The sequence below is a fragment of the Poecilia formosa genome, unplaced genomic scaffold, assembly GCF_000485575.1.
Source record: "Poecilia formosa unplaced genomic scaffold, Poecilia_formosa-5.1.2 Scaffold345, whole genome shotgun sequence".
Taxonomy (NCBI): domain Eukaryota; kingdom Metazoa; phylum Chordata; class Actinopteri; order Cyprinodontiformes; family Poeciliidae; genus Poecilia; species Poecilia formosa.
Genome location: NW_006800284.1, coordinates 54,050 through 80,086, shown reverse-complemented (window position 1 = coordinate 80,086; position 26,037 = coordinate 54,050). Strand labels below are relative to the sequence as shown.

The window sequence follows — 26,037 nt, the reverse complement described above, 5'->3', positions numbered from 1 at the left end:
CGAACCAACCAGAGTTCCATCCGAACCAACCAGAGTTCCATCCGAACCAACCAGAGTTCCATCCGAACCAACCAGAGTTCGATTAAATCAGAATAAACAGGCTGGTGGGAATGCACTCATGGCTCTGTTTTAAGAACTCAAAATAAACCCAGTTACAGACAAGATTTAAATGGAAAGTATTGAGACCAATTATTAGAGCAACAAAACTGAATAAAATGCAACAAGAAAACTATAAATAATATTTTCCTTAGTAGTGGCTGCAGATAAACAAATACCTCCTCAAGCAGTATAAATAAGTGTTCCTATTGATAAATAAAAACAGGTTGTGGTACCCGTTCAGAAGGCAGAGTCTCTGCTTCATCTGGCAGTTTTCTCCAGCATAGCCCTGGGGACAGACACACAGGTAGCCGCCCTCTCCTCTCTCTATGCAGGTGGCGTTACTGGGACAAGGCTTGGACGAGCACAGGCGAGTATCTGGTGCAGAAAAACAGAAAATCACATCATCATGTGGTTTTTCAGATCACTGAGTGTCTCTTCTAACGTCTTTGTTGCTACTCTCGCTCTGTCTCTGCGGCCGCATGGCAGCAGCTTCGCGTCATCAAAAAGACAGAGCCCAGTGCAAAACACAGGCGATGCGAACATATGCTCAGGCAGAATATGAAAGGCAGCGTGAACACTCGGATAACTGGGTCAAACTGTGCTCAAAATACCTCATCCAAAAAAAATAAAGCAGAAACTCCTTTGAATTATTCCTCTTTGTTCCTCACTTTGCTCGAGGGATCAACAGATTCCGTATTAATTATTCGGTTTTGTTTAAAAATGTCATCCTTAGGACACCAGTGAATACATTTTCAAAGGTAAGGTGGTAAATTTCTGTCTGCAGGGCCGGCCCAAATGTTTTTGGGGCCCAAAGCAGATTTTAATTTGGGGCCCCACATACCAACATGTCAACACCAGATGGTTTATCATTGCTAAGCTATTCTATGTTAGCTTTATTCATAATTAGCTTGCGTCATAGCAGTGTTATGACTGATTTCAGCCTTGCATGACAAGCAAACTAGGACAAAACAAAAAAAAAGTGGATTTTGAAATGAAAAATTATGTTCAAGTTATGGCTGGACAGTAAATCAATAATATATATCATGATAAGTGATCAATAACAGGTAATACATCTTATAGAATGTTCAATAATTTCACTGAACTCCGATCCAGAACCAGAAAGTTGGTGGAATAAACTCACTCACTCGCTCTTTGGTTACCTAGCAACTCACTCACTCACTTGCACTTTGGTTACCTAGCAACTCACTCGCTCACTCTTTGGTTATCTGGCAAGTCACTCATTCTACGGTTGCCTGGCAACAACCTGCTGAGAAACTGGCACAGTACCAGTTTCATGTTTTGCTACTACGCCTTATAACTGCTTAAAAATAAAACCAACGGTGTGGAGTGAAAACTGTGGATAAAACAGGAAAGGTCACGGCAGTAGTTTGGCAGTATTTCAGATATTTAAGCACTAATCAATATCGACTGATCTGAAACAGCCATAGTTTGTGTGTTATGCGATTTTAACTATTAAACAGTGACAATAAAAAACTGCCAGCCTACAACGACTACCAATGGTCAACATAATGTGCTAGATCTTAAATGCATGCATAATTTATAGAAGTAAAGGGGACGCAGTGCTTTTCTATTAATTGTCAACAAGGTCAGGTAAACCTTTTAATTAAAAAACAGCAAGAGGGAAGAAGCAGGTCAGGCATCCTAGCTTGACTTTGACTATCTTAACATGTAGATGAGATATGAAATTTGCTGTTTCGGTTCAGTTACAAAAAAAAAAAAAAAAAACGATCTAAACACCAACTCCAACATATTATCAGCAGAGCAGGTGTTTAAATTAGCTGTGTTAGCTTAGCTACTAGCGGCAGTAGCTAATCGACCACTTATTAATGATTGCAAGATAAATATCAAGCCTAAAAGCAAAATACTGTAACAGACTGAATGTTCTGTTCTTGGTGTGGGAAATGTTTACATGTTTTCTTGGTGTTGAATCCTGAAACAAAGTGGCGGCGGCATCAATTGCTATGGTAACGAGACCGTCTATAGCATAGCCGACAGAGCGAGGAAAATAAAAGTGGTTTTGTTCTTCAACGATTTTTCTTTGATATTTTTCCTCTGCTGTGGTTCACTGCACTACATCAATAATACCTACACCTCCAGGTCTCTTTACTTAACGGGATCGTTAGAACTCAGCAGCGCGGACATCAACAACACATCAAAGAATCGTCTTCCAGCAATGCACAAAGGCACAAAACTTCCAGTTGTAAACAATAACATGTCTATAAAAATGTTTCTTTCCATGTTTAAAAGCATTCAGTTTGTATTATTCAGTGTTAATTTAAATATTTATCATGCTTTCTTGATGCTTTTGGGGGGCCCCCAGTGGTGTGGAGGCTCAAAGCAGCCGCTAGACTCGCACATCCCTCGGGCCGGTTCTGTCCCGTTCACTCTAATTAATTTCATATCCTTTTTTCTGGGCAGCGGTGACTCAGTCTCACGTCTGCAGTGGAACTGGCGGAGCGGTTGATGCGACTCACCTTGGTCGCACAGGCTGCCCACCCAGCCCTCTTTGCAGACGCACTGCCACGCTTTCTCACACACGCCGTGCAAACAGCCGGGGAACGGGATGCAGCGGTCGCAGTTCTCCCCTTCCCACCCGGGTTTGCACCTAAAGGGGAACAGGAAGGAGAAAAAAAAACTAAAAATGAAAGCAATTTGAAACCATTTATACACCAACCCACACATCGCTTTTTGTACTCCTGTCCTCAAAACATATAAAGCATCCAGACGACTTAAACTGTAAAGTTTTATTGGGATTTCTGTGGAAGGGTAAATGGAAACTAAAGAAAAACCCTTTAAGTAAATTTATAAAAACTTATTTCTGCAGCAGTTAGAGCTGGATAACCATTTGGAGATTAAAATGTTAGCACAGTATTTTTAAAATTTGATTAAATGTGGTTTTAAAACAAGTTTTCTATAGATTCTAATTCTAGATTTTCTGTGGCAAGATACATAATAAGGTAATCTGCATATCAATTTGCAGATTAATTAGATTCTTTTTAAAATGTAGTTGAAACTAAGACAGATTTGATCAAATATGGTTTTAAATTAAGTTCTTTATAGATTTTAGTTCTGGATGTTCTGTTAAGAGTAAATAGAAATTAAAGAAACACTCTCTAATTAGTAAAACCAATTTCCGCAGCAGTTAGAGCACCACATCAATACATTCCTTATAAAATATAGCTAACACTGAAACAGATGCGATGAAATCTGGCCTTAAATGTTAAGTTGTTACAGTTTCCAGATCTGGATGCATGCATATGCTTTGATCTAAACCATTCAAATTAATTATAAATGAGCAGAAAACACTTCTTTAATCCATAATTTAGATACCCAGGAAGTAAAATGTGACAAATGACAGCTTACAGTGGGTAAACTTTGCCAAACTCAGTTTGAAAAGATTTATTTTTCAAATCAAAGCTGTGAAACCTCGTGATTGCGGCTGGATTTCCCTGAGTGAGGAATATTTACTGAGTCAGTTTATGAAAATGGGTTGAAAAAGCCCGCAGGATGTGAGCCATCATCTGCTCAGGAATCCGAGGTAATTTTAGCAACCCACCTGCACTTCCCCGGCTTCTCACAAAACCCATTTTCTGAGCTGCACGCCGCGCTGCATTCCCAGCCTGAAACAGAAACAGCCGCATTTTCACCCTCCACCCGTCAGCAGTCACAAAACATTCAAAACAGTAAAATATTCAGCCGTTTCACTTTATTTGACGGGGAAAACAGCAAAACACCATTTAATCTCGGATTAAATGAACATAATTCCTTTAGGGATGCTTAAAATGTCTCAGAGGAATGTTGGAAATCACGGATTACCTTTTGCTATTCCCGTCACGACCAGAATTAAGACCACCCCGATGAGATGCATCGTAATTTGAAGGAAGGCGACCCTCTTTGTCCTGCAGAGCCGCTGCAAAAAAATAAAAACGAGCCGTTTCTCCACTAAAATAATCCCAATTCCTACAAGTTTGTTATCAGAGAAACAACCGTTCTTTAATTGCATAATTCTCCCAAATTTACAATTTGGCAGAATTTTTCTAATTTGAATCAGTCAAAATTAAAGTTATTATGAAATAATTAGTAGTAATTTGCGTCTTCGACGCACCTGAGTCGCCTGCTCCCGTGGAGCATGCGGGAAGCAGAAAGGGGAGAGATTTCTCCAAAGCGCCAATTTCATGCCAAAAATTATCTAAATGTAACAAAGACCGTCTCACCTATGGCATCCAGACGCCGCGCCGCCGAACAGCGTCGCTCATACTTGACCGGTTTGCCTGGTTGTTGTTGTTTTTCGGAACCAGGTGGCTGGAGGTGAACAGGTGAATCGGAGCTCTGATTGCTCCGAGGCGGACCTGCAGGTTTGGACGGGACTGCTGGTGCTGCTGAGGCGCGGTGCGTCCCGGCGCCGCTCGCTCCTCCCACTCACCAGAACCCTCGCTGGGAGGAGGCGGGACACAGAACCGAACCTCAGGTTAGGTCTGTTTTACTGGAAATATGGAAATATGAGGTTTCTGTAGATCAACGTCACTCAGATATGACACATCAGGGCTATACCTGGGAAAAATAAGAGACAGATTAATTACAGAGATTTTCTAGGAAAAAACTTGTAAATTTCAGAGTTTGAAAAGTCAAAAATGTGCTACAAAAAATCTGAAATTTAAAATTTCAGAAAATTTCTAGAATTTTTCCCAAATTCAAAGATTTTTCTTGTAAATTTTTTAAAAAAAATTTGAATGTAGAAATTCGAGTTTGAAAAGTCAAAAATTTACTAGAAAAGAAACAAAAAATTTTAGCTTAATCTCAGAAAATGTCCAAAGACTAAAAGTTTTTTGTTTTTTTTTTCTCCAAAATTTTTTTTTTTTTGACTCAGAAATTTGAGGCTTAAAATTTGAGAATTTACGAGAAAAACCTCCCCTCAAAATTTTAGGTTAACTCGGATGCTTCTAGAAAAAAACAGACGTTTCTGAGTTTGTAAAATCAAAAAATCCCTACAAAAAAAAAACTCAGAAAATTTTAGATTAATTTCAGAAATTTTTTTTTTTTTAAAAAGTGAAGATTTCAGAAAATTTCAAACAGTTGAAAAGTTTTTTCCTTTCAAAATTCTTAAATTTGGAACTCAGAAATTAAAGTTTTAAAAACAGAAGATTTATTATTAAAAAAAACCCCAGAAATCTCAGAAATGTTTGAGAAAAATAAAATTTCCAAGTTAAAAAAAAACGCTGACATTTGAAATTAATCTCAGAAATTTTCTACAAAAACAAAAGTATTTCAGAGAAAATTTTCTGATTTATTTCTAGGAAATTTTGGGGACTTTTATAATTGAAATTTCCAAGTTTTCTAATCTAAAAATGTTGGAGCTCCATCTGTGCTTCACAGATTGGCTGCTGCTTTGTTTTGAACGGCTCACATTAAGTTTTTACTCTGATTTCTTTGCATTCACTTGTGTAAACCTACAAACATTTTTAAATTGAGCTTTCTTGGTTGTCATTTATTTCATGTAAAGGAATGTATTTTTAATATTTTATAGAATAACCCTAATTGGTTTAATGAAATATCTGCAGATAATTAATAGAATAATCAATCATTGAAATAATCGTTAGTTGTTAGTCTCTGCATGTTTCTTCTGTCTTAAATGTTTAATATTTGCAAATTACTTTTATAAAATATTCCAGAAGACAAAAAGAAAACAGTGAAATTAAAATAAGTGACAAAAGAGTTTCATTTTTCAGTGATACAACAGATTAGAGTGATAAAACAGCAGAAACACAAGAAATAATTTAGTTCTTCACTTCTTACTCCTCCAACGCCAGAGGGCAAAAATTCATCTTCCTTCAGTCTCATTTTAAAATGATCTGGCAGGAAAAACAATCCGGTCCTATTTCAATGTCTGTATATTTAATGCTGCCACAAGTTTCCAGAAAGAAAATGTTTTCAATCTTATCAAGTAAAGAACTCAGTTAAGGTCCAATCATGAGCTTCACATGAACATTATTAAAACCAAAGATCCTGAAAACAGAAGTAAATCTCTATAATGTTTATCTTTTCTTTATATATATACATATAAATTTAAAAAATTAGCTAAGTAAATATTTAGTTCTAAACTAAATATGTAGTTTATAGCTTATATATTTATATTATGTAAATTATGTAAATATATAATTTTGAGACAAATATTTAGCCTACAAACAAGATATTTACCTCTAAAAAATAATCACTGAATTTCCAAAATAATGGCTTTTTTGCCACTTTTGTTGCTCTATATATACTTTATTTAGATTTGTGTTTGTTGCTTTTTACAACTAAATCAAATAAAATAATTAGCTTTCCGCCCCATTAGCCTGATGAAGCAGCACAGCGTAAACGTTTCCCTCCGTTTTCATTTCTGACGTATTTCCCCTTGGAGAAAAATCTTTTTATTGGGACAATAATTGGAAATTTGCAGAGTCCCAAAAGAAATTAACCTTGAACAGATTTTGATCAGTGTGCCCGAGTGTGTCTTTCAGAAAGGTCGGCGGCCATGATGAATGAGGAGACTGCGGGGGCGCCGTCGGGTCGCAGCGGGTGAAGCTCTTTTATTTGTCTTCCTGTTTGTTTTTAGCCTCATGGTTCTGATGTAGCAGTTTTCATTTAAGATTTAAAACACAATGAGAACAGAATCATGGTTTTGGTTCATGTAAAACCAAAGTCTGAGACATCGAAAACTGAATTTTTTCACCTCTGTCGCATCATGACAGATAGAAATTTTCTTTTTTTTTCTGTCAGAGCAACACATTTTCAATGGGAGTTTGTTAAGCGGTGATGTGTTAACTTCCTGGTGTGAAAGAAAAATGATGCAGAGAACAGAAATCATCCATGCAGCAAACGTTGGTGAGCTCTGTGGAAATACACAGGTAGGGAGGATTGGTTTATGCCACTCCACAAAAACAGAATTTCTCTGTCAGAAACATTTTTTCCCCCTGGATTAAAAAATAATTTGAACTTTTGATTTATGTGATGGAAACAGGACAAACAGTTTTTTCCACAGCTACGAAAATGCTGAAGCAGGGAGTAAAATTAAAGTTTATCAGGTAACAAAATGCTCTCTTATTGTAGCTCATTTGTCATGTTTGAGTCAAATAAACCAAATTAAAGAAAGTATTTTAAACTGTTTTAACTTTTCTTTCACTACTAGCAATAGCTTGAAGTGAATTTAAAGTTTAATTGGGAACCAAAGTCGCAACATTTGTTGCATTTCCAGCTGAAATAAACCGTTTGAAAAACATGTTCCCCTCCTTGCCTGAGGGGGCGCTGCACCAAGAACCTCTGAAGAAGAGACTGAGCACAACTTCCTTTTTTTATCAAACGTAAACAAATCGGAATAGCATCAGATTTTAGCATTTGTAGGATTTCTCTTTGTCTGGTTAAAGACTACAAACCATTTCTCCTACTAGCGCTAACTAGCATGTTTGTTTTGGTTGTTTTTACCCAGCATGCCCTGCGCTGTAGTCCACTTCCTGTTTTTGGAGCAGTTTCCAGTCCGCTTGGCGTTCCCATATGCATTCAAATCGAACCAGAGTTTGCTTCAACTGAACTGAGACCGAGGATTGTAGGTTTTTTAGGCGACCAGAGTTCGATTCACAACCAAAACAAACGAACTGGAGTTTGAATGAACCAAACTAAACAGAGCTGGTGTGAATTTGTGACTGATTATTTTAACAGTTATGTTACTGTACACTTAAACCGTCACAAAGAAAACTGACAAATTATGTGTAGAAAAGTGAGACTTGCTAAATATCTGCATGGCTCCTAAAATTGTTTTGCTTTAATTCAGAATTTTTCAGTTTTCTTCCCACATTCTGCTCATTCCCTAGTTTTAAGATCTTGTATGTATTTATTTTCTGCTCTGAGTTACAGGTTTTATTGAAGGTTTCCTTCAGGTCTATTCTTTTACATCATGTTTTGCTATGGGTTCTGTTTCAGTCTGGATTTATTTGTTGGGTTTAGTTCAGTTTCCAGACTGAGTGTCTTTGATTCCCTTGCTCTCTGTGTTTTCTGTCTATCAGCTATTTTCATTTCCACAGTTTAACCTTCTTTCTCTTACAGCTGCTCTCTGTTACTAATCCTCCACCTGCTTCTCCTTTAGTAATTGCCTCTCCAGCTTTTCTCTCAGTTCGTCAGATCCTGATGCTTTTGCCACCAGACTGCTTTTCTTGTATAATTTTACTTTTCCTCTTTTTATTTTTACTAAAATAGCTTAAGTAATTCCTTAGTAAGACCTTTTCATTTCAGGCAATCAAAGTGGGCTTAGTCAGTTATCCACCCGGTAAATCTCCATGTATACAAACTCATGCTCATAATATGAATTCCCTGGAGACTTTTTTGCACATTTTTGTTTTTCCATTTGGGTTTCTACTGCTTCTAAAACAGCCAGAGTACTTAAAAAACCCACAAAGCCGTTTTTGTTGTTGCTGCGATGTTTTTTTAGTATCTTTTAGTATCAGTATGTAATGTAGCAAATCGGCAGGTACTGACCGTTACCTAGCAACCCCAGCGGAACGCTGCCTGTTACCTAGCAACCCCAGCAGAACACCGCCTGTTACCTAGCAACCCCAGAACTCCAGCACGTTTGGTCAGCTGGTTTTACCGCTGTATGCACTGTACAATGGCTACTGGAAAAGAGGAGTGTTCTGTTGTTAACTTACCATCCAGATACGACTTGTTGCATTCTAGTTGTTGTGCAGGAGGCTCCACTTCTGCTTTTCAAACATGCACGGTTGTATGATTGCACATCTGACTGCTGTCATTTTCACATGCGTTGAGTTGGAGGGCGTGACCAGCAGCAGCTTAATTGGATTTAAAGTGACAAGACACCCTAAAACAGCTCATTCTGAAAGGAGCTCAAGATTAAAACTTTATTATCAAAGAATGATTTTGTGCAAAAAATGTAATGAACATGTTCGTTATCTTAATGCACCTGGAATAAGACAAAACTAACAAGTAACTTTTCAGCAAAATATGGGATCTTGTTTCTATTAATAATTTTTTTGTCATCGGCAGGATATTTCACTTATAACAAGACATTTTTTCTATGTTATAAATTAAATAATCTGCCAATGGAACCAGAACTTTTTCACAAATAGTAAGGAATTATTGACTTAAAACAAGCTCATATTTCTTGCTGAAAAGTTTCTGTAAGTTGGCTTTGTCTCATCTAAAGTGAACTAAGATATTTATGGTAGGAACTAGACCAAAAATAACTGATAAGATTTTGTGTTTTTGCAGTGTAACCTGATCAAGGAAGCGTAATAAGTCACGTTTAATCTGAAATGTGTTTCTGGTTGTTGTATTAGCAGCTTCAGGTAAAACGACTTACCTTCTTATTACAGTCTGAGTGAAGGTAAGATGCAGCGTTTGTTTTAGTTACTTTGTTCAAAGTTTGCATCCTTGACTGTAAAACATCACTAATGAGCATCAGACAGCAGCAAAGAGGTGAGGAGATCTGTGTGAGATATATCTACTTCTGTTTCTGTAATGAGGAGCAGAAGAGAAACCTTTGTTTCCCTTTGGGGGTGAGAAGCTTTTTTTATCTTTAGGAGAAAGGTGAAAAGAGACACGATTAGTGATCCAACCCTTCATTTTCTGCGCTCAGTTCTCCCCGTAGGGAGAACTCCAGTTGCTTATCTCCAGCTGTCACTGGATGAGTGACGGGAAACCCTCTGGACAGGTCAGCAGTCCCTCTTAGGCCAACTCAGACACTCACTGGACCAACAGCCAGGCATGCAAACACTCTAATGGGTATTTATGTTTCCAGCAGGCAAATCAAACCCACTGTATCCAACTATTTCACTGTATCAGGGCTTTTGTAGATGGGAAAAGATGAGTACATTTCTAGATTTTTAGGTTAATCTCAGAAATTTTGTAGACAAAGCTTGGTAATTACTGAAACGTTTTCTTTAATTTCTAATTTTTGTCCAGAAAATGTCTGAAATTTGGAGTATTAGAGGATGTTGCTGTGTTGACTTCACACAGTTGTCTCCCAGCCCAATCAACAGAATATGACTCTCCCATGTGACGCTGTGTGAAATCTTCTGAGACAAATGTTTGTCATTTGTCAATAGATTATAAATCGATTCCTCCTCTGGGAGAAAGGAAGGGATTTCTGTCACTACATGTATCCCGTAATTCCTGTAAACAAATGAGGAATCTTGCATCTTGCAGATGTGTTGCGTCTGGTTTCTCCCTCTGCAGAGGTCTTTAAACAGTCAAGGACTATAGGCAGCTAATTTGGGATTATCACTCCGGTGTTGGAACAGTCTTGGATTTTAGGCAGCTAATTTGGGATTATCACTCCGGTGTTGGAACAGTCTTGGATTTAAGGCAGCTAATTTGGGATCATCACGGATCCAGAGGAGGCACTCGGCTTGGGGCTGAAGCAATCTGGCTGAGGACCAGCTTCTTTACTATGTTTAATGTTACAAAATTAATCCCAAAATTTCAGAGATCTTTGACTTTTCAAATTCTGAAATTTTCAAGTTTTTTCCAGAAAATTTCTGAGACATGTTTCGGCACAAGGTGGATTCTCTTCTCAGCTTGTTAAACATTAAAGCCCTGCAGGATTTCCTGATGTCTTTGGAATAATATCCACAAACCTAATTTAGTTTTTCTCATCAATTAAAAGCTATTTTGAGAAATAAACTCCATCAGAACTGTGAGTTTCTCAGCAGCTGCTATAGTTTCAGATAAAATGAGGACGGAGGAGAAAATAATTATAAAACTACAAACGCATCACCTGATGCAGCAAACAGAAACTAAAGGAAACTTAGAGGTTTTAGTAAAAATCTACAAACCCTTCGTGCTGCAAACCAACGCTGACCTGCTGTGCACACAATCCTCTGCGATGAGGATCCATAGAGGATCCTGTAGCTGCAGCCGCCTTTAGCCTTTCGCCTTTTGCATCACAACAGTACGACTTTTAGGCAGATCAATAAAACAATAAGGGTTAGAAGAACAAATCCTAATAAACTGGAGCATGTCTCCAGTGTGGAGACATGAAAAAGCACAAAGATGTGAAATATTTTTACCTTTGTGGTCGAATCTCTAAAATATGGAGCAACATTAGAGCTGAACTCAGAAAAGAATAAAATAAAATGACTAGAACAAAGTCGTTTGAGAATGATGTTGAAATAATTTGACAGTAAATGGTATTATGTGAATAAAGTCGCAGTGTTATGAAAATAAAGTTGGAATAATACAAGAATAAAGTCATGATATGAGAATAAAGTTTTAGTATTACAAGAAAAACATTTTTTAAAAATCTTGTAATATTGACTTTTCTTAAAATACTATGACCCTATTCTCATAATATTTTCACTTTATTCTTGTAATATAATGGCTTTATTTTAGTATTTTTTTATTTTATTCTTGTAGTATTATTTTTTCTACTTTCTTTGCATCAGTGTTAAACTCTGTCGTTGATGTAAACATTAACAGAAATGTTATAAATAAAAAAAACATGTCACATCCATCAGGTTAAGTGATCTTAAACACTTTTAAAAACATAAAACTGTGGTCGTTCCCCCTTCCATGGATCAGTAAAACAATCCTTAACGGATGAAAGTGGAAAAAGCCTCACCACCTTAACTTCAGCAGCAGTTTGGGCTCAGCTCTGTTCCTCTCCAGTGGCAGAGGAAGATACTTTCTGTTTTTAGCCGCAGGGCTTCTGCCAAAATCTGAGCTAGCTTAGAGAAGTGAAGAGCCCACATCTCTCTTTCAAATACGCCAATTATAAAAAAGGAGGAGCGCGCGCTGCCCGTCTCCAGCTGACTGACGGCACACCGTGTGTTTGTCTGGCGCGGCGCCGGAGGCTGGCTGCTTCGCTCTCCCCTCCGCGGGGGGTGGGAGGCTATCAGAATCTCAAACTGCATCCACTGGGGCTTTAACGCCGGCACAAAAACCGACTCTGGAATATTCTCAGCTGAGGAAAAGCACGGACAGCATCAGGAAGTCTGCAAGTGTGGGAGGAGAGGCCAATAAAACATGAAGGCTCACCAAAAAGTTTGGTGCAAAAAGGAAAAGAAGTACGACTTTAACCAATTAGCTTCTTCTTACATCATTTGTCAGTGAGTTTCTGCAACATTTTTCATTGAATGGTGAACTTTACTTCCTCAGCTAAAAACACTGCAGCACGTTGACGACTAAATGTGGGCAAACCTGAGATTTTACATCCTTTTAATTTAAAAACACAACAGGAAAAGCCAAACCTGCAAACAAAATGGCTTTTATTAAAGTTTCTGCACTGTCCAGTTTAAACGAGGAACTTTGTTATTCCTGTCGCGATGATAACGTTTTCTGGATGATAAATTATCCCAGACATTATTGCAGTAAATTGTTCTTTTGAGACCGTTTTCCAGGAGTGAAATAGTATATTAAAGCAAGAACACGTTCTCAAAGGTCAATAAAATATAAAATATAATAAAAATTTAACACTGGAACTGGAAGATATTTTAAATATTCAAAACAAACAAAATTTTTTGTCTTATTTTAAGTGTATTAGGATATTTAAACTAGAAATACTTTGTAAGATTTTCTGTTTTTGCTAATTTGTTGTTTCTTTGGCCCTCGACAGAAAACACATTTTACACAGAAAACCTCCATATTTGTGGCGTAAATCCACTTTCTGAGTGGAAACACGTCACCAGTTTGGGAGCCTGTTTTTATCATTTATCAGTGTTTCTCAACTGAAAATCCTTATTTTTTATTTAAAGCCTCCAGATTAAAGCAAATGTTGTTTTTCCATGTGAGGCGAGAATTTCACAGATCAGTGAAAGAAATCAAGACTGCCGGCACTAATTAGCTGATCGTGGCTAAATATAATTAATTCAAACAAGGGTAGATATATATTTATGTGAAACACTGCTTCAGTGTTAGACAATGCAAACCCAAAATTATGTTCTGCTTTGGTTTTCGAACAGCATCAGTTTAGGATCTGTCCGTTTCTCTACCAATAATGACGCAGTGCATTAAAAAAGCATAAACACTCACTGCGATCTGCGGGGGGCGGAAAGTGAGGGATGATATTTGCGGATTTTGCCATCTGCTCCGGAGGGAGCGAGCATGTGGAGATGTTAACTAAATTTCAGTGGAGACGATAGCGTGGCCCCGTCTCCATGGCAACAGCAGCCTCTCATTATCCGCACCGAGGTCGTGGGAAGAGGCTGATGGACAGAGCTGATAGACTGAGAGAGGAAGAAACAGAGGAACAATGCGGAGAAAAATCTCAATCTGGAGAAAACAAAGTGGTTCGCATGTCCTCCCCTCCTGAAGTTATTCCTGTCTCGTTTCCTTGGGAACAGGAACAAAACGGTGCCGTTCAGACTCTGTCGCACCTTGCAGTGACATTGCATCACTGGACTACAGCGGATAACCTTTTTACTCTGACAGAAACAACGCGTGCTTTCCAAAAGTTGTCCAAACACAGAAGGTCATCAAAAAGTTGAATCTAAACTGAACCAGAGCAGAAAAACCAACGGATGTCTGATTAACTCTGATTCAGCACTTCACTGGCTAATAAACGGAAACGCCTGAGCGCAGCGTCAGGTGTTAACACTCATCTCTGCTGCTAATTGGTCCATCTGTTTAAAACTCTCACCTATTGCAGAGACTGTGATACTTTCAAGAAAAGAAAATGAAGGGATTTATTTTTATAAACTGTGATCTGACATCCTATGATGTGAACATAAAGTTTTATAAGTTTATGGCTACGTTCACACTACAGCCGGAAGTAACCCAAATCTGACCTTTTGCCTTAATGCGACCTCTATCTGATCTTTTCATGACACCCTGAACAACTCAGATCGGATCTTTGGATTGGATATGTGGTTCTAAATCATACTTATCTGATCAGGTCGCATCCACCCGACCAGAACGTCAATGATACGCGACAAACGTCACTATCTACTTCCTGATATTCGCAAAACGGAAAGAAAAAACAACCATGGCGAACTTAAGTTAACTGCTTAAGCTTAACTTAAACTTAAACTTAACTTAATTATGTTGTTAATGTGCTGGCTCCGGTCGGATAGCAACTTAAGCTACAACGTTAGCATCCATGTTTACTTCTGCAAACACTGAGCACTTCTTCTTTGTCATGGCGATCGACGAAACATTGAGCGCCATTGCGCCCTCTACTGCGCATGCGGGACTTTAATCTCAAAATTCTGAAAAAAGTCATAATTCTGAGAAAAAGTTAGAATTCTGAGATTAAAGTCAGAATTCTGCGATTACAGTGAAAAATTATGAGAAAAGTCAGAATTATGAAAATCTAATAATTCTGAAATTATTTTCAGAATTATGTGATTAAAGTCAGAATTTTGAAATAACAGTAAAAATATCTGAGAAAGTTGGAACTCTGAGAAAAAGTCAGAATTGACTTAAAGTCAGAATTACAATCTTAAAATCACAATTCTGAAATTACAGTGAAAATGTTGAAAAAAGTCAGAATTCTGAGAAAAAGTCAGAATTCTGAAATTAAATTTAGAATTCTCAAAATACAGTGAAAATTTCTGAAAAAACTGAATTCTGAGAAACGTAATAATTTTGAAGTTAAATTTAGAATTTTGTGATTAAGGTCAGAATTCTGAAATTACAATAAAAAATTCTGATATTAAAGTCAAAATTCTGAGATTAAAATCATAATTTTGAAATATAGTCAGAAGAAAAAAAGGCCACAGTTCGTTTTTGTTTTCAGTTCTCAATCTTCTTTATGACATAATATCATTCTTTTTAATGCAAAAACTTCATCCTCATACTCATGTCTTCATAATATATTCCAGATTACTGCCCTAATCCCCTCTGAAACAATTACTTGGATTTATTCATCTCAGACCTTCAGTAAAACCTTTTCTCATCCTGCAGCGTACCATGTGACCTGATAAAAACATTAAAGCTTTTTCTTGCTGTGGTTGTTGTAGTTTATTAGAGCGAAGTCGTTTCATTTGCCCTTGCTGTACCCAGATGTTTGCCTCAGCGTATTATAGAGATAAATGATGGCAGATCCAGAGCAAAGCAGAGAGACGGGAAGCAACGGGCAACGGGCAACTATAATCTGCTACGATGCTAAAAGCACAGATTACTCATCTGGGCTCTTCAGCTGTGTGACTCATCGTCTTATAAAGAAATCATCCTGAAGGAGAGAAACAGATATTTCAAGCTGCGGGGCTCGACTTCTGGCAGGAAACACTCTTTCTACCTGCAATAAAAAATATAAAAAAAGAAAGGGATATAATATTTATCTTAGCCCGCTCACTCTTCTTTTATCAAACTGAAGGCCAAACAGCTATCAGTCACTCTGACGGCATAAACACATTACAGCCAGCTCTACAGAAACCTGCAGGCTCCTCAAGAAGCAGGCTATAAAAATGAAATCTGGAGTCAGAGAAGCTTTAAAGTCGACGCAGGTCACTGGTTCTTTTGGGAAACATTCAAGCTGCCCCACACTGCAAAAACACAAAATAAGACCATAAACCAAAAAAAGAGAAAAAGACTAAATTAATTTAAAAGTAACTTTTTATCAAAATATAGAAGATTGTATAGAAAGTATTATTTCCACTGGCAGATTATTTCAAAAAGTGAGCTGCATGATGAAAACGTAAAACAAAATAAAACATTTAAAGAAGGAATACGATGTTAATCGAAGCTGATTGGATTTTTAACCTTGACTTGAAGGAGTTCAGAGTTTCATCTTTTCACAGGCATCAAACTTCATTACTTGGAAAGAGCTGAGTCGTTATTTTTTGCTTTTTCAAACAACTGAGGTCCAAAATATGGCTGTAGTTATACATTCTGAATCTAAAAATCTAAAAATAAATGATTTAATCCAGTAAATGGTGGAAACTGCAGATCCAGTTGCTCATATCTGCATCTGTCTGTAAAACTTCGACCTTGTGTTTCAATGTGGTGATGAAGCAGAGATCCAACAAAGATGGAAATCCTGCTATGTGCAGAAGTGATTTGTTTTTTTATTTGTTTTCTGACAGCTTCCACTGTGTCAGGCATAGCAGTTCAGGGTAAAATTGATGTGGCGTCAAATAAAAGAAGCATTTGCTCCACTATCCAGCTTCAGGTGTTCACTGCAGTAAAAAAAACAAAAAACAAAAAAAAAACACATCAATACACTAATGCTAATGCACACATGCTGAATCAATTTGCATCATTAGAGCAGCATTTAATTAAGAGATACTCAACGCTGTTATTAAGCAGCATGATCCAAATCCCAATTATTGGATTTTCTGGGTTATTCAACTATACTAGACACTCAGATTTTGTTAGAAAGCAAATAAAAACAGTTGCCAAAGAGCATAAATCATATGAAATTGTGATAAAGCCTGTTGCTCACAAATAAAACATGTCCCTCAAACATTGCACACACATAAAACAGCCTTTACAAATTGGCTTAGAGTACAACATTATCTTATCTCGTTTACAAAACAGCCTCTCCGGCCTCGTGTACGAAACAAGTTACATGAAATGACGCTGTTTCCCTCCCCGACAGCAGGTGGTGCCATTGGGACATTTGAGATTTATTCCGTCAAAGAAACTCATAATAGTTATCCAGAAAATATTGGGTTAATGTGTGTTATTTGTCTCAGTTTTGGGATTTAAAACGAGACAAATCAATTTGAAGGACAGGTCTGACCTCATTTATTTTTTGTAACAATGGCAGACAAAGTTGGAGAGGATTACAGTTTTAAATACGGAAGTGATTAAATCTCAGCCTGAGATCATGTTAAAATGTATGTGACTCTTTAAGGATCAAATAACTGATTTAAAGTCAAGATTTAGAAATCTGTTTGTTCCAGATTCTGTTTAGCGCACGGTTGCCAGGCAACAGGACCGGTAGGACGTTGATGGATGTTATCAGTGAAATTTTCATCAGTATCATGAAATTATTTACTTAAAATCTTGCTGAAAAGTTTGTTTTGTCTTCGGTGTACTAAGATATTTGCACTAGAAACTAGACAAAAATTACTTGGTAAAATTTGGTGTTTTTGCAGTGAAGCATCTGGTATTTTGTGGGAATGCGGGGGCCCCAAATGGTAATTAGCTTGGGGCTACAAAAAGGCGTGGGCCCTCCCTGTGCGCAACATTTCAGGACAGTTTTCAACATTTTATTTGTTTGCAACGTTTTGGCAGGAAATTAACTCCAAATAATTGTTAGTAAATCTCCTAATATCCTCACTTTTGATGATTTTTTATGAATAATACATCACAGCTTTTACCACAAAAGGTTTGAGCGAACTGCTGGGCAGCAGCTGGAAGGATATCAGTCGGGATTAGCCGCTCCTCTCCTCGTCTAATTGAATTTCACCTCAACAGGAACCTGTGGCAGCCAGCCCAAGGTTAAGACAGTGTTGATATTGGCTTCCTGTACCCTCCAACTCACCAAAGTCCCTTCGTATGAATTATTCAGTCGGAGCTGAAAAGAGGCCAGACCAAAGGGAGATAACCTCAGCCGTTCAGATCATCCAGTCATTGTAAATAAAACATCTTTTAAAGTAAGCTTCAGGCTTTTATTGCGTTCGTCGGGGTGCTCTGTGGCTTATCGGCGACATCTTATGAATGATATCATTTCCAGTCCGGACAGGTTTGTGCTGTCGGGGGTTCTGGTTCGCCGGTGTTTAAAAATCATTGTCATGACCTCGCTGAAATTTCCCATCAGTTTCAGCCTCACACAGACTGAGAGGCAGGTAATGAAAACATCGCTGCTCCTCCAGGTGTATCCAAAATGATGGAGCTCATTTCCCCGCTTGTTTCCTCGTCCTCCATGATGCAGAAGTACAATCTCGCTGTCAGGAGCGCCGATTGGGTTTTATGCTGTAAATAAAACTAAGTTTGGGAAACCTTTGTGGAATAGATGTCACACTTTGTCCCGGCGAACCGTAAAACTGATAACAGAAAACAGCAGCGCAAACGATCAGGTGATTTTCTTTAGAAGTATTCTACGTTTTCTCACAATACAATGACAAACATCAGTTTGTTTTGTTGGGATTTTATGTGATAAAGTCCAAAGAAAATGATGTTTTCAATCTTTTTTACACAAATCAGAAGTCTGTAGAAGACCATTTCATTTCAGCCATTTTTACTCTAATAAAAGTTACATTAACTCTTTTAATTTCCCTCAATTCAAAAATACTTAATTAACTTAAATAACTTAAAATCTAGTGTCATTGTGCTATGAAGGATCTCCAGTAGCAGTCAATGTTGCAGTTAACCTGCAACACTGACGGAAGACTGAACTTAGCAAATTCATCCAGTAGCTAACAAACAGATGAAAGCATCAGTTGTTAGCAAGCGCAGCTAATCCACCTCATTTGTTTTTGCCACTCCTCTTTAAAGGGGCAGTTCTATAAATGTTCCAGGCACGTAGCGTCATTTTACATGAAACTGTTACCTTCAGTGGCTTTAACAATATACATCAAACAGAACCTAAAAGAAATTTGATTTTACAATTTAAAACCTTGAAATTGGGCTTCAAATATGCTATGCTAATACTAATTCTCCCCTGACATTTAGCACAACATTTTATGCTAACACTATGCTATTAGCATACCTGTAAAATGTGCAAAATAAATTAAGTTTACTTACTTACTTATATGAGTAAATTAAAATACATTTGAGTGCTTGTGATTTAATTATATAGTTTCTGCAACTTCTTACAGCTTTTTATTGGCAGAGTTTTTAGTTATTTGTCTGGTTTAGGAATAATGTTTAATGTTGTTGAGTTATTTAACTTATTATTAATGAATCACTTATTTATTTGTATATTTTCCCTTAACATCCAACATTTTTTTGTGTGTTTCTACTACATTTTCTATATTTATTGAAATACACTTTTTTTTTTTACTTATGTTCTTGCTGTCAGGAGCGCCGATTGGGTTTTATGTTGTAAATAAAACTGCAGTTGCTATTTTTTAAATAAAAATGAATTCTGACGATGAAATAAACCGCTTTACGTTTCTCATTTTGAGTTCTCCTCATGATTCTTGTGGGTCAGGAAACTGCAGAAACGTGACCAATCCACGGTGACAGGCTTACAGGCCCCTTCATGACAGACCGAAGCAGGAAACTAATTCTGCCCTGACATTTAGCTTCACCCTCAAACCTGCAATTAAGCCTGTGCATCTCTGTGACTAACATGATACACATCTCTGTACACCGGGAACCAGACACAAAGATGGAATAAACTGATTAAACTGACCTCTTTACCCAGAATGCAGCTTGATTCAAAGATAAAAACATATCATTCAGCTGAGTATGTCTAAGTAGAAACCTTAATAAAATGGCATTTCATAAACAGATTAACTTTTGTAACATCTGATATGTATTGAACAAAAACATGTTTAGTGAAAAATAATTGAAAAAACAAACTCTATGTCACATGTGTCAAACTGGAGGCCCGGGGGCCAAATCCGGCTCGCCCTAGCTTTCTATGTGGCCTCCCGAGGAACACAGTTATGTGCTTAATTATTATCTTATCAATCAAATTAAAGCTGCTTTTATCCTTTTGGTGCCAATTTACATTAATCAGTCCCTCCACTTTTTCATGTTTTTTGCATCTTTATTGCAAATATTCCACAAAAAATGTACAAAAACAATTGGTTTTATTGTGTTTTCCAGACACACAGACCAATTTTATAGCACAGTCAAGTAACTATGTTACCTTAAGCTGCTAAAAAATGCTCTACATGTGAAATATGATTTCAAATTTGTAATTTAACAGGTTGAAATTGGGCCTCTGTCTCTTTAAGAAGCTTCTGCTCTTTCTGAAACTCCGCCTTCAGGAAGTCATCCCAACATGGCTCCTCTATTAAACCTTTAGCAACTTTTTTAGCAGCGTTTCACTGAGAAGTAGCTCCTATAATGAACTCAGCAGATGTTTGATAATTGCTGCTGGCTCGTCTTCAGGAGCTGCTCTGTGAGGCAGAAGCTCAGAAACTGCAGTTTGGAGGAGGAGCTGTGTCCCAAAGGCGGGGCTAGGTCCAACCAGGCGTTTGCACGGCCGGATGGTTGCCATGGCGGCTAAAAGATTTCTCAAACATCTATGAAAGAATCAAAGCAACAATTCAAACATGGTTTTGATGAGTTAATAACTTTATAAAAACAGTAAATTTTACATAATACTGCGCCTTCAAATTACCTGCAGTATTTCTTATTTCTGTCTTACTTGATGTCAAGTTAAAACAGCAACAAAAAGTCACATTTACTGTCATAGATGCAAATATTTATAAATTAGCAACACAAAATCAGAAAAAAATCACATTGCGAAGAAATGTTCAATATTATTTAATTTTAAAAAGTATCAAATACAGCTATTTATTAATATTTTTGACAATTTGTTAATTGCCCTTATCAATACATTCTTTGAAAATAATCATGATCTTGATATGGCTTTAAATGAAAATGAGGTTGATATGGCTGCTATGAAGAAAAAAATAAAGTATTCGCTTTCAAAGAGTTTTAATTTAAAACATAAAAATCTTTATTATGTGTTAATTATTCAAAGCTGCTGCAAGCATCACTCATGAAAGCTACCTGAGCTGAAAATTTAATTTCTCTGCTCCGGGACACTGAAGAGGTAATAAAAAAAGTAATAATAATGGAGGACGTATTGAAAGCTCTGCTCTCAGTAGCACTGAGGGGTGAATGTATTTAATGCAGATCAGAGCATCTGGTCACGATAAAAAGGAGATAATTATGTAGATTTTTGGAGCTCCTTGCCAGAAAAAAGAATGATGTCCTGCCTTTCATAGAAAGTTTAGTGGAAGGAAAAAGTGTAGTAGGGAAAGGCATCAAAGAGAACAAATAATTGCAGCCTTTAGTGGACTGTCGAACAAAATTTATTCAAAAATTTGGGGGAAGTTAAGAAGGACAGAGGCTGGAGTCAGGAACGAACACGAGCAGATAAACCGTAAACATGGGATAAACATGTTGCCAGAGACATCAGACACGTCTTACTGAAGACCATTGCTCTTTTTGGTTATCTGTAATCTATAATGAATCAGAATTACAACAAATAAAGACATTTAATAAAAACTAATGTTGAACTTTTTTATAATATTAAAATTTTTAGTAGGTATTTGTGTTACTGAATAGGTTTTCATTGTTTTTTGATTTGTTCATGTTTGAGACATTCGCTGTAGTCATTCTCTGCCTCCATATCATTCCAAGTCATCATCCACTTTCCTAAAAACGACACGTTGCAAAGTGACGTCACACCTGCAAGATTAACAGTGAGAGAGAGCGAAGCAGCTCAGTTGTGCTAGCTTGACTTTGGAAACCGAACAGGTAGCGGTGCTGCAGAATTCGGTGTGTGGTTTCTGTTCAGGTAAAGAGAAAAAAGGTAACCCACAAATCAACTTTCTCATCAGATTATGTTTCCCAACAATGGCAGCAGGAAGAGATCTGTGTAAATACAGATTTTACTGTGTAAATATGGTAAAATTATGGCAACCAGCCCAGCATATTGCATATCATGTAAATCTTGGGTAAGTATGAAGATGTTTTTCTCTTAAAAATGTCTGAACTTGTCCTAAAGATGAACTATAATCACTTTTGCTTTGTGAGAAATCTGCACAAAATAAGAAGCAACACACAAGAATGAAGCTTCATAAGGAAATGGTTAATGTTTGACCTTGTGGTTCTTCTGTTCGGTGCTCTGTGATTTTCTTCTTCTAATAATTTCTGTCACTTCTGCAGAAAGGGACAGAACCGACAAAGGGACCCAAATGGACCTGCAGTGAATAGACTGAAAATGAAAAGAGGATGGGTCGGCAGACAAGAAAGAAAGTCCTCTTCCTTAACAATGCAAGGAAGTGATGGCAAAGAAAAAGTGTGGAAAGAAACGAATGAAGACGGGTGGATGCAGAGAGTTTCATGAAGTTTGTTTAGAGAATAAACCAAAACGACAAACCAGGGACTTCAGTCCAGAGAGGAAAACTCTGCTCCAACACGGCCTTGGTGTAGCAGAAAAACAAGACCTGAGCAGAAACTGGATTATTATAACTTACAATTTTGTCATTTTAATGAGTATTTTATGTTTTATGCGGCAGAGCTGGAATAGTTGGTAGCATTTCTGCCTTTGAGCAAGAAGGTTCTGGGTTCAAATCCCAACCTGCACTGCAAAAACACAAAATCTTACCAACTGTTTTTGGTCTGTTTTATAGTGCAAATATATTAGTGCACTTAAAATAAAACAAAACTAACTTATAAGAATCTTTTCAGCAAGATAAAGGAGTTTGTTTTAAGTCAATGATTCATTAATACTGACAAAAAAAGATTATTTTATTTATAACATGGGGAAAATTATATAATTAAAATAATCTGCCAGTGAATCTACTGTTTTTTTCATCAATATTAAGGAATTACTAACTTTACAAAAAGCTCATATTACACTTGAGATAATTTCTTCACAGCCTCCACTCTACTTTAAATCAACTGGGTTGTGTGCCGGTTTATTAAGTCTCCACAAACTAGAAGAAATGTGATTAAAATCTAGTTTTGTTTTGATTTTGTCATTTTTTGCATTGATGCCAAAGTTTTCTAGGCTAAATAAAGACTTATTATTCTAAATTATACTGTTGTTTACTAATAAAACCAATATTATTTGGATAAGTTTGCGTATTTATAATATTTAAAATAGAAAAGGTAAAGTGAAGAGAGCTGGACTGGGTCCATATATAATGAGAAAATGTAAAACACTGCAAAAAAAAAAAATCTTATGAAGAATATTTAGTTTCTAGTGCAAATATCTTATTACGCCTAAAATAAGACAAAACTGACTTATAAGTAGCTTGTTTTAAGTAAATAATTCCTTAATATTGATTAAAATATGTATTTGGTAATAAGGTATTGTATTTACACTTAGAAATAAAAAAGTCTTACTTGTTTTATTATGTTTTGTTGGTGAAATGTCTGTCGGAAATAAATGATCATAATCAATAATCAATCAAAATGTTCTTGTTTCATTGGCAGATTATTTCACTTATGAAATTTTGCTCATCTTTCAATGGAACCGATATATTTTTATTGATATTAAATAATTATTGACATAAAACAAGCTCTTAGACTTGGTTGAAAATATATTTATCAGTTAGTTTTGTCTTATTTCAAGTGTAATAAGGTATTTGCACTAAAAACTGGATCAAAATACTTGGTGCTTCACAAGTTTTTGGAGTAATACATTAAAAAACAACATGGCCGCCCAGCTGAATGACAAGAGAAACCCTTAATATTTCTCCAGAGTGCCAACAAACTTTAAAGACCCCCACTGCGAACGGTTAGATTATCATAATTTAAAATATCATTAAATCTTTGCAGGCAAAATTTGCTTTGACATAAACGACAAGTTAAATGTCAGTTTGAAACCCAAAGGAGCTGAAGTTATGCTAAAAAAGTCCCACTTACTGTCAAAATGCTCCCAATTATAATGTGCGGTGTCAGAGCAGTCCTGTGTTTCGTGGCGTTAACGTCGATACCAGCGGCCTTCTGGGAACAAAGGAGCTCATTCAGGAGGAAAGCTTCAAATCTCCTGCTTCTCCTCGATACAGCGGTGTTAATGAGAGTCGGTCAGAAATAAGCTTGTTCTGTGGTTTTCTCTCAATAAGTGGTGAAGAAATCGCATGAACTGACAATTAAAAACAAACAGAAAAATGTGTGTTTTTAAAGTATTCCCTTGTTAGTTTTTAAAATGCAGAATGTATTTATTTATTTTAAAATGCAGAATTTATTTATTTATTTTAAAATGCAAAATTTATTTATTTATTAGATTGGAACCAGAGTTGTAATAGTTTTATCCAGTAGTTATCCAGTAGTTTTGTTTTATTTTATTGCAACTTTTTGTCTAATTTAGTTGGATTTAATTAGTTGTTAAGAATGCTGATTTAATTATTATTATCTAAATACTGTTTTGTTTTAGTTTAGTAGTTGTAGTAGTTTTCAAAGTTGTGTAGTTACATTTACTTGAGTAACTTTTTCTGACAAAATAAATTACTTTTAGGAATATTTTTACGACGCTGTACTTTTTACTTTTACTTGAGTAATTTGATTGTGAAGTATCGCTACTCTTACTTGAGTAAAGTTTCTGGATTCCCTACCGAACAGAACCAAAACACATCAAATTCTGCAGCACATCTACATGCTCAGGTTGTCATAGTCAAGCTAGCATGACTGATCTACTTCCTTTGCTATTTTTTCTTAATTAAAACTTTTTCCTGACCTTGTTGTCGAGTCATCATTGTGTAGCAAAGCACTGCGTCCCTTTTCCTTTAAAATATCATTGTACATTTAAGATTTAGTGTATTATGTTAATAACATAACAGCTAAAACCAATGCTAGTCATCGTCAGCTGGCAGCTTTTTGCCCTCCAGCAGGGAGATGGAGGCAGGACAAAAGTGTTTTCTCAGTTTAAGTTTTCATTATTTAGTTAGTTTTAGTTTCTTAATTGGAGCAGCGTATTACATCAGTAACACAGACGGAGAACAAAAGCACGTCAGTCTGTTGATTTTCCTTTAAACAAATCGTAAGCGACAACAGAAGAGCTCAGCAGCAAGGTGTAAAATGCTAATGAACTCTACAAAGTCTGATTTCCTTCCTCAAGTTGATGAGCTTTGACGGTAATGAAAAGCTGTGCTGATTGACACCGAATCTAATTGTAATCACAGTAAAGTTAGAAGCGTCTCCCCTTGTTGCTTAGAAACAGAGAGCCTTGTGCGCCACGCACATCTTGTCAAGCTCAATAAAAATAAACAGTCGCTGAGAAAACTTTGAATGCGCTCCGGTGAGGATAGCAGAGGCATCAAAACAAATGCTGCTCAGGTCTAATATGCTGTCCATACTTTTAAATTACTTCCTTTTCACTAAAGAGATAATTACAGCCTGCTTATAGATGTGGAAACGTCTCATAATGTTTATATGTCACCTTTCCAAGAAGTTATGTAATCAAGTAGATTTTTAAAATTAAAGAATGAAGACTTTAAGAGAACATTTATTTTATCTCCCACCATAAAAAGACCTGAAATATCAACACACGAGCAAATAAAACAGAAACGTTAAAGAATAAGCTGAACAGATAATCTTTATGATTGTTAATCCTGCTGGTTTTATGATGTTTGAGGTTTTAGTCCAGCTAATTAAAAAGTGTCATGCAAGGCGATTTGAAAAGACAGCAAATAAAGTTTAACAACAAAGCCAGCAATCAGAGGATTCACGCTGTTTCTTTATTTGGCAAAAAAAGTGATGGATTATTCAACTAGTTTACCAAAACTAAACAAAACCTTTGCATATTGCCGTTTTTTCCAAATTTCATTTTTGAAGGGCACCTGATATGCAAATTGTGCATGTTTTTATACTTCCATCTGGGTTTCTACTACTGCTAAAAACAGAATAAATGTTTTAAAAACCTCTGGAATGTTAAGTCACTGTTGAAGTGTGCTGCTTCGTTACCTAGCAACCCCAGCCAAGCTCAGCCCGTTACCTAGCAACCCAAGAGTTCCAGAAGATTGAGTCAGTTGGTTTTACCAGATTCTGAGTGAATCGATGCTGGATAGTAATTTGTTCACTGCTTTTTTGAATATTTGCCATTCAGATGGAACACACAGAATGGAAGGTATATTAATTTGATACTTTTATTGATTCATTTTACAATGTTCTGATTACACAACAGCTCCATGATTAAAAAAACAAATCAATTTGTGGTTGATTTTCTTAAAATCCACACAAAAATATTACATATACATTCATATAACAGCGTATTAGGGCCAGTGTAGAGAGAGAGAAAGACTGTTAATTTCTGCCAAAAACTCAGACATTTTTTTAGTGTAATTATTTTTGAGTTTCAAAAGATAAAAAAACATTTGCTGAAAAAAACTGAAATTTTGAGATTAATCT

The 26,037-nt window shown here is 36.5% G+C and overlaps 1 protein-coding gene and 1 long non-coding RNA gene across 4 annotated transcripts in view; both read right to left on the bottom strand.

Moving 5' to 3' along the window:
• The window catches only part of dlk1 (delta like non-canonical Notch ligand 1), an 11,909-nt gene extending 7,259 nt beyond the window's left edge, over nt 1-4,650 (bottom strand). The window contains exons 1-5 of one of the 2 annotated variants that reach the window (XM_007574123.2): nt 4,335-4,650; nt 3,937-4,030; nt 3,677-3,740; nt 2,595-2,725; nt 333-474 (exon numbers count right to left, since the gene is read on the bottom strand). In XM_007574123.2, coding sequence (XP_007574185.1) covers nt 333-474; nt 2,595-2,725; nt 3,677-3,740; nt 3,937-3,988 — 389 coding nt within the window. In that variant the 5' untranslated portion in view covers nt 3,989-4,030; nt 4,335-4,650. The remainder of the gene's footprint in view (nt 1-332; nt 475-2,594; nt 2,726-3,676; nt 3,741-3,936; nt 4,031-4,334) is intronic. The other variant, XM_007574122.2, reaches the window with a different exon arrangement.
• A 16,559-nt stretch (nt 4,651-21,209) lies between these two features.
• Nucleotides 21,210-26,037, bottom strand: part of LOC103153271 (uncharacterized) — a 43,743-nt gene continuing 38,915 nt past the window's right edge. The window contains exons 2-5 of one of the 2 annotated variants that reach the window (XR_477779.2): nt 23,557-23,776; nt 22,064-22,130; nt 21,785-21,898; nt 21,210-21,470 (exon numbers count right to left, since the gene is read on the bottom strand). This is a non-coding gene — a long non-coding RNA (uncharacterized LOC103153271). Of the gene's footprint in view, nt 21,471-21,784; nt 22,131-23,556; nt 23,777-26,037 lie in introns of both variants that reach the window. The other variant, XR_001658928.1, reaches the window with a different exon arrangement.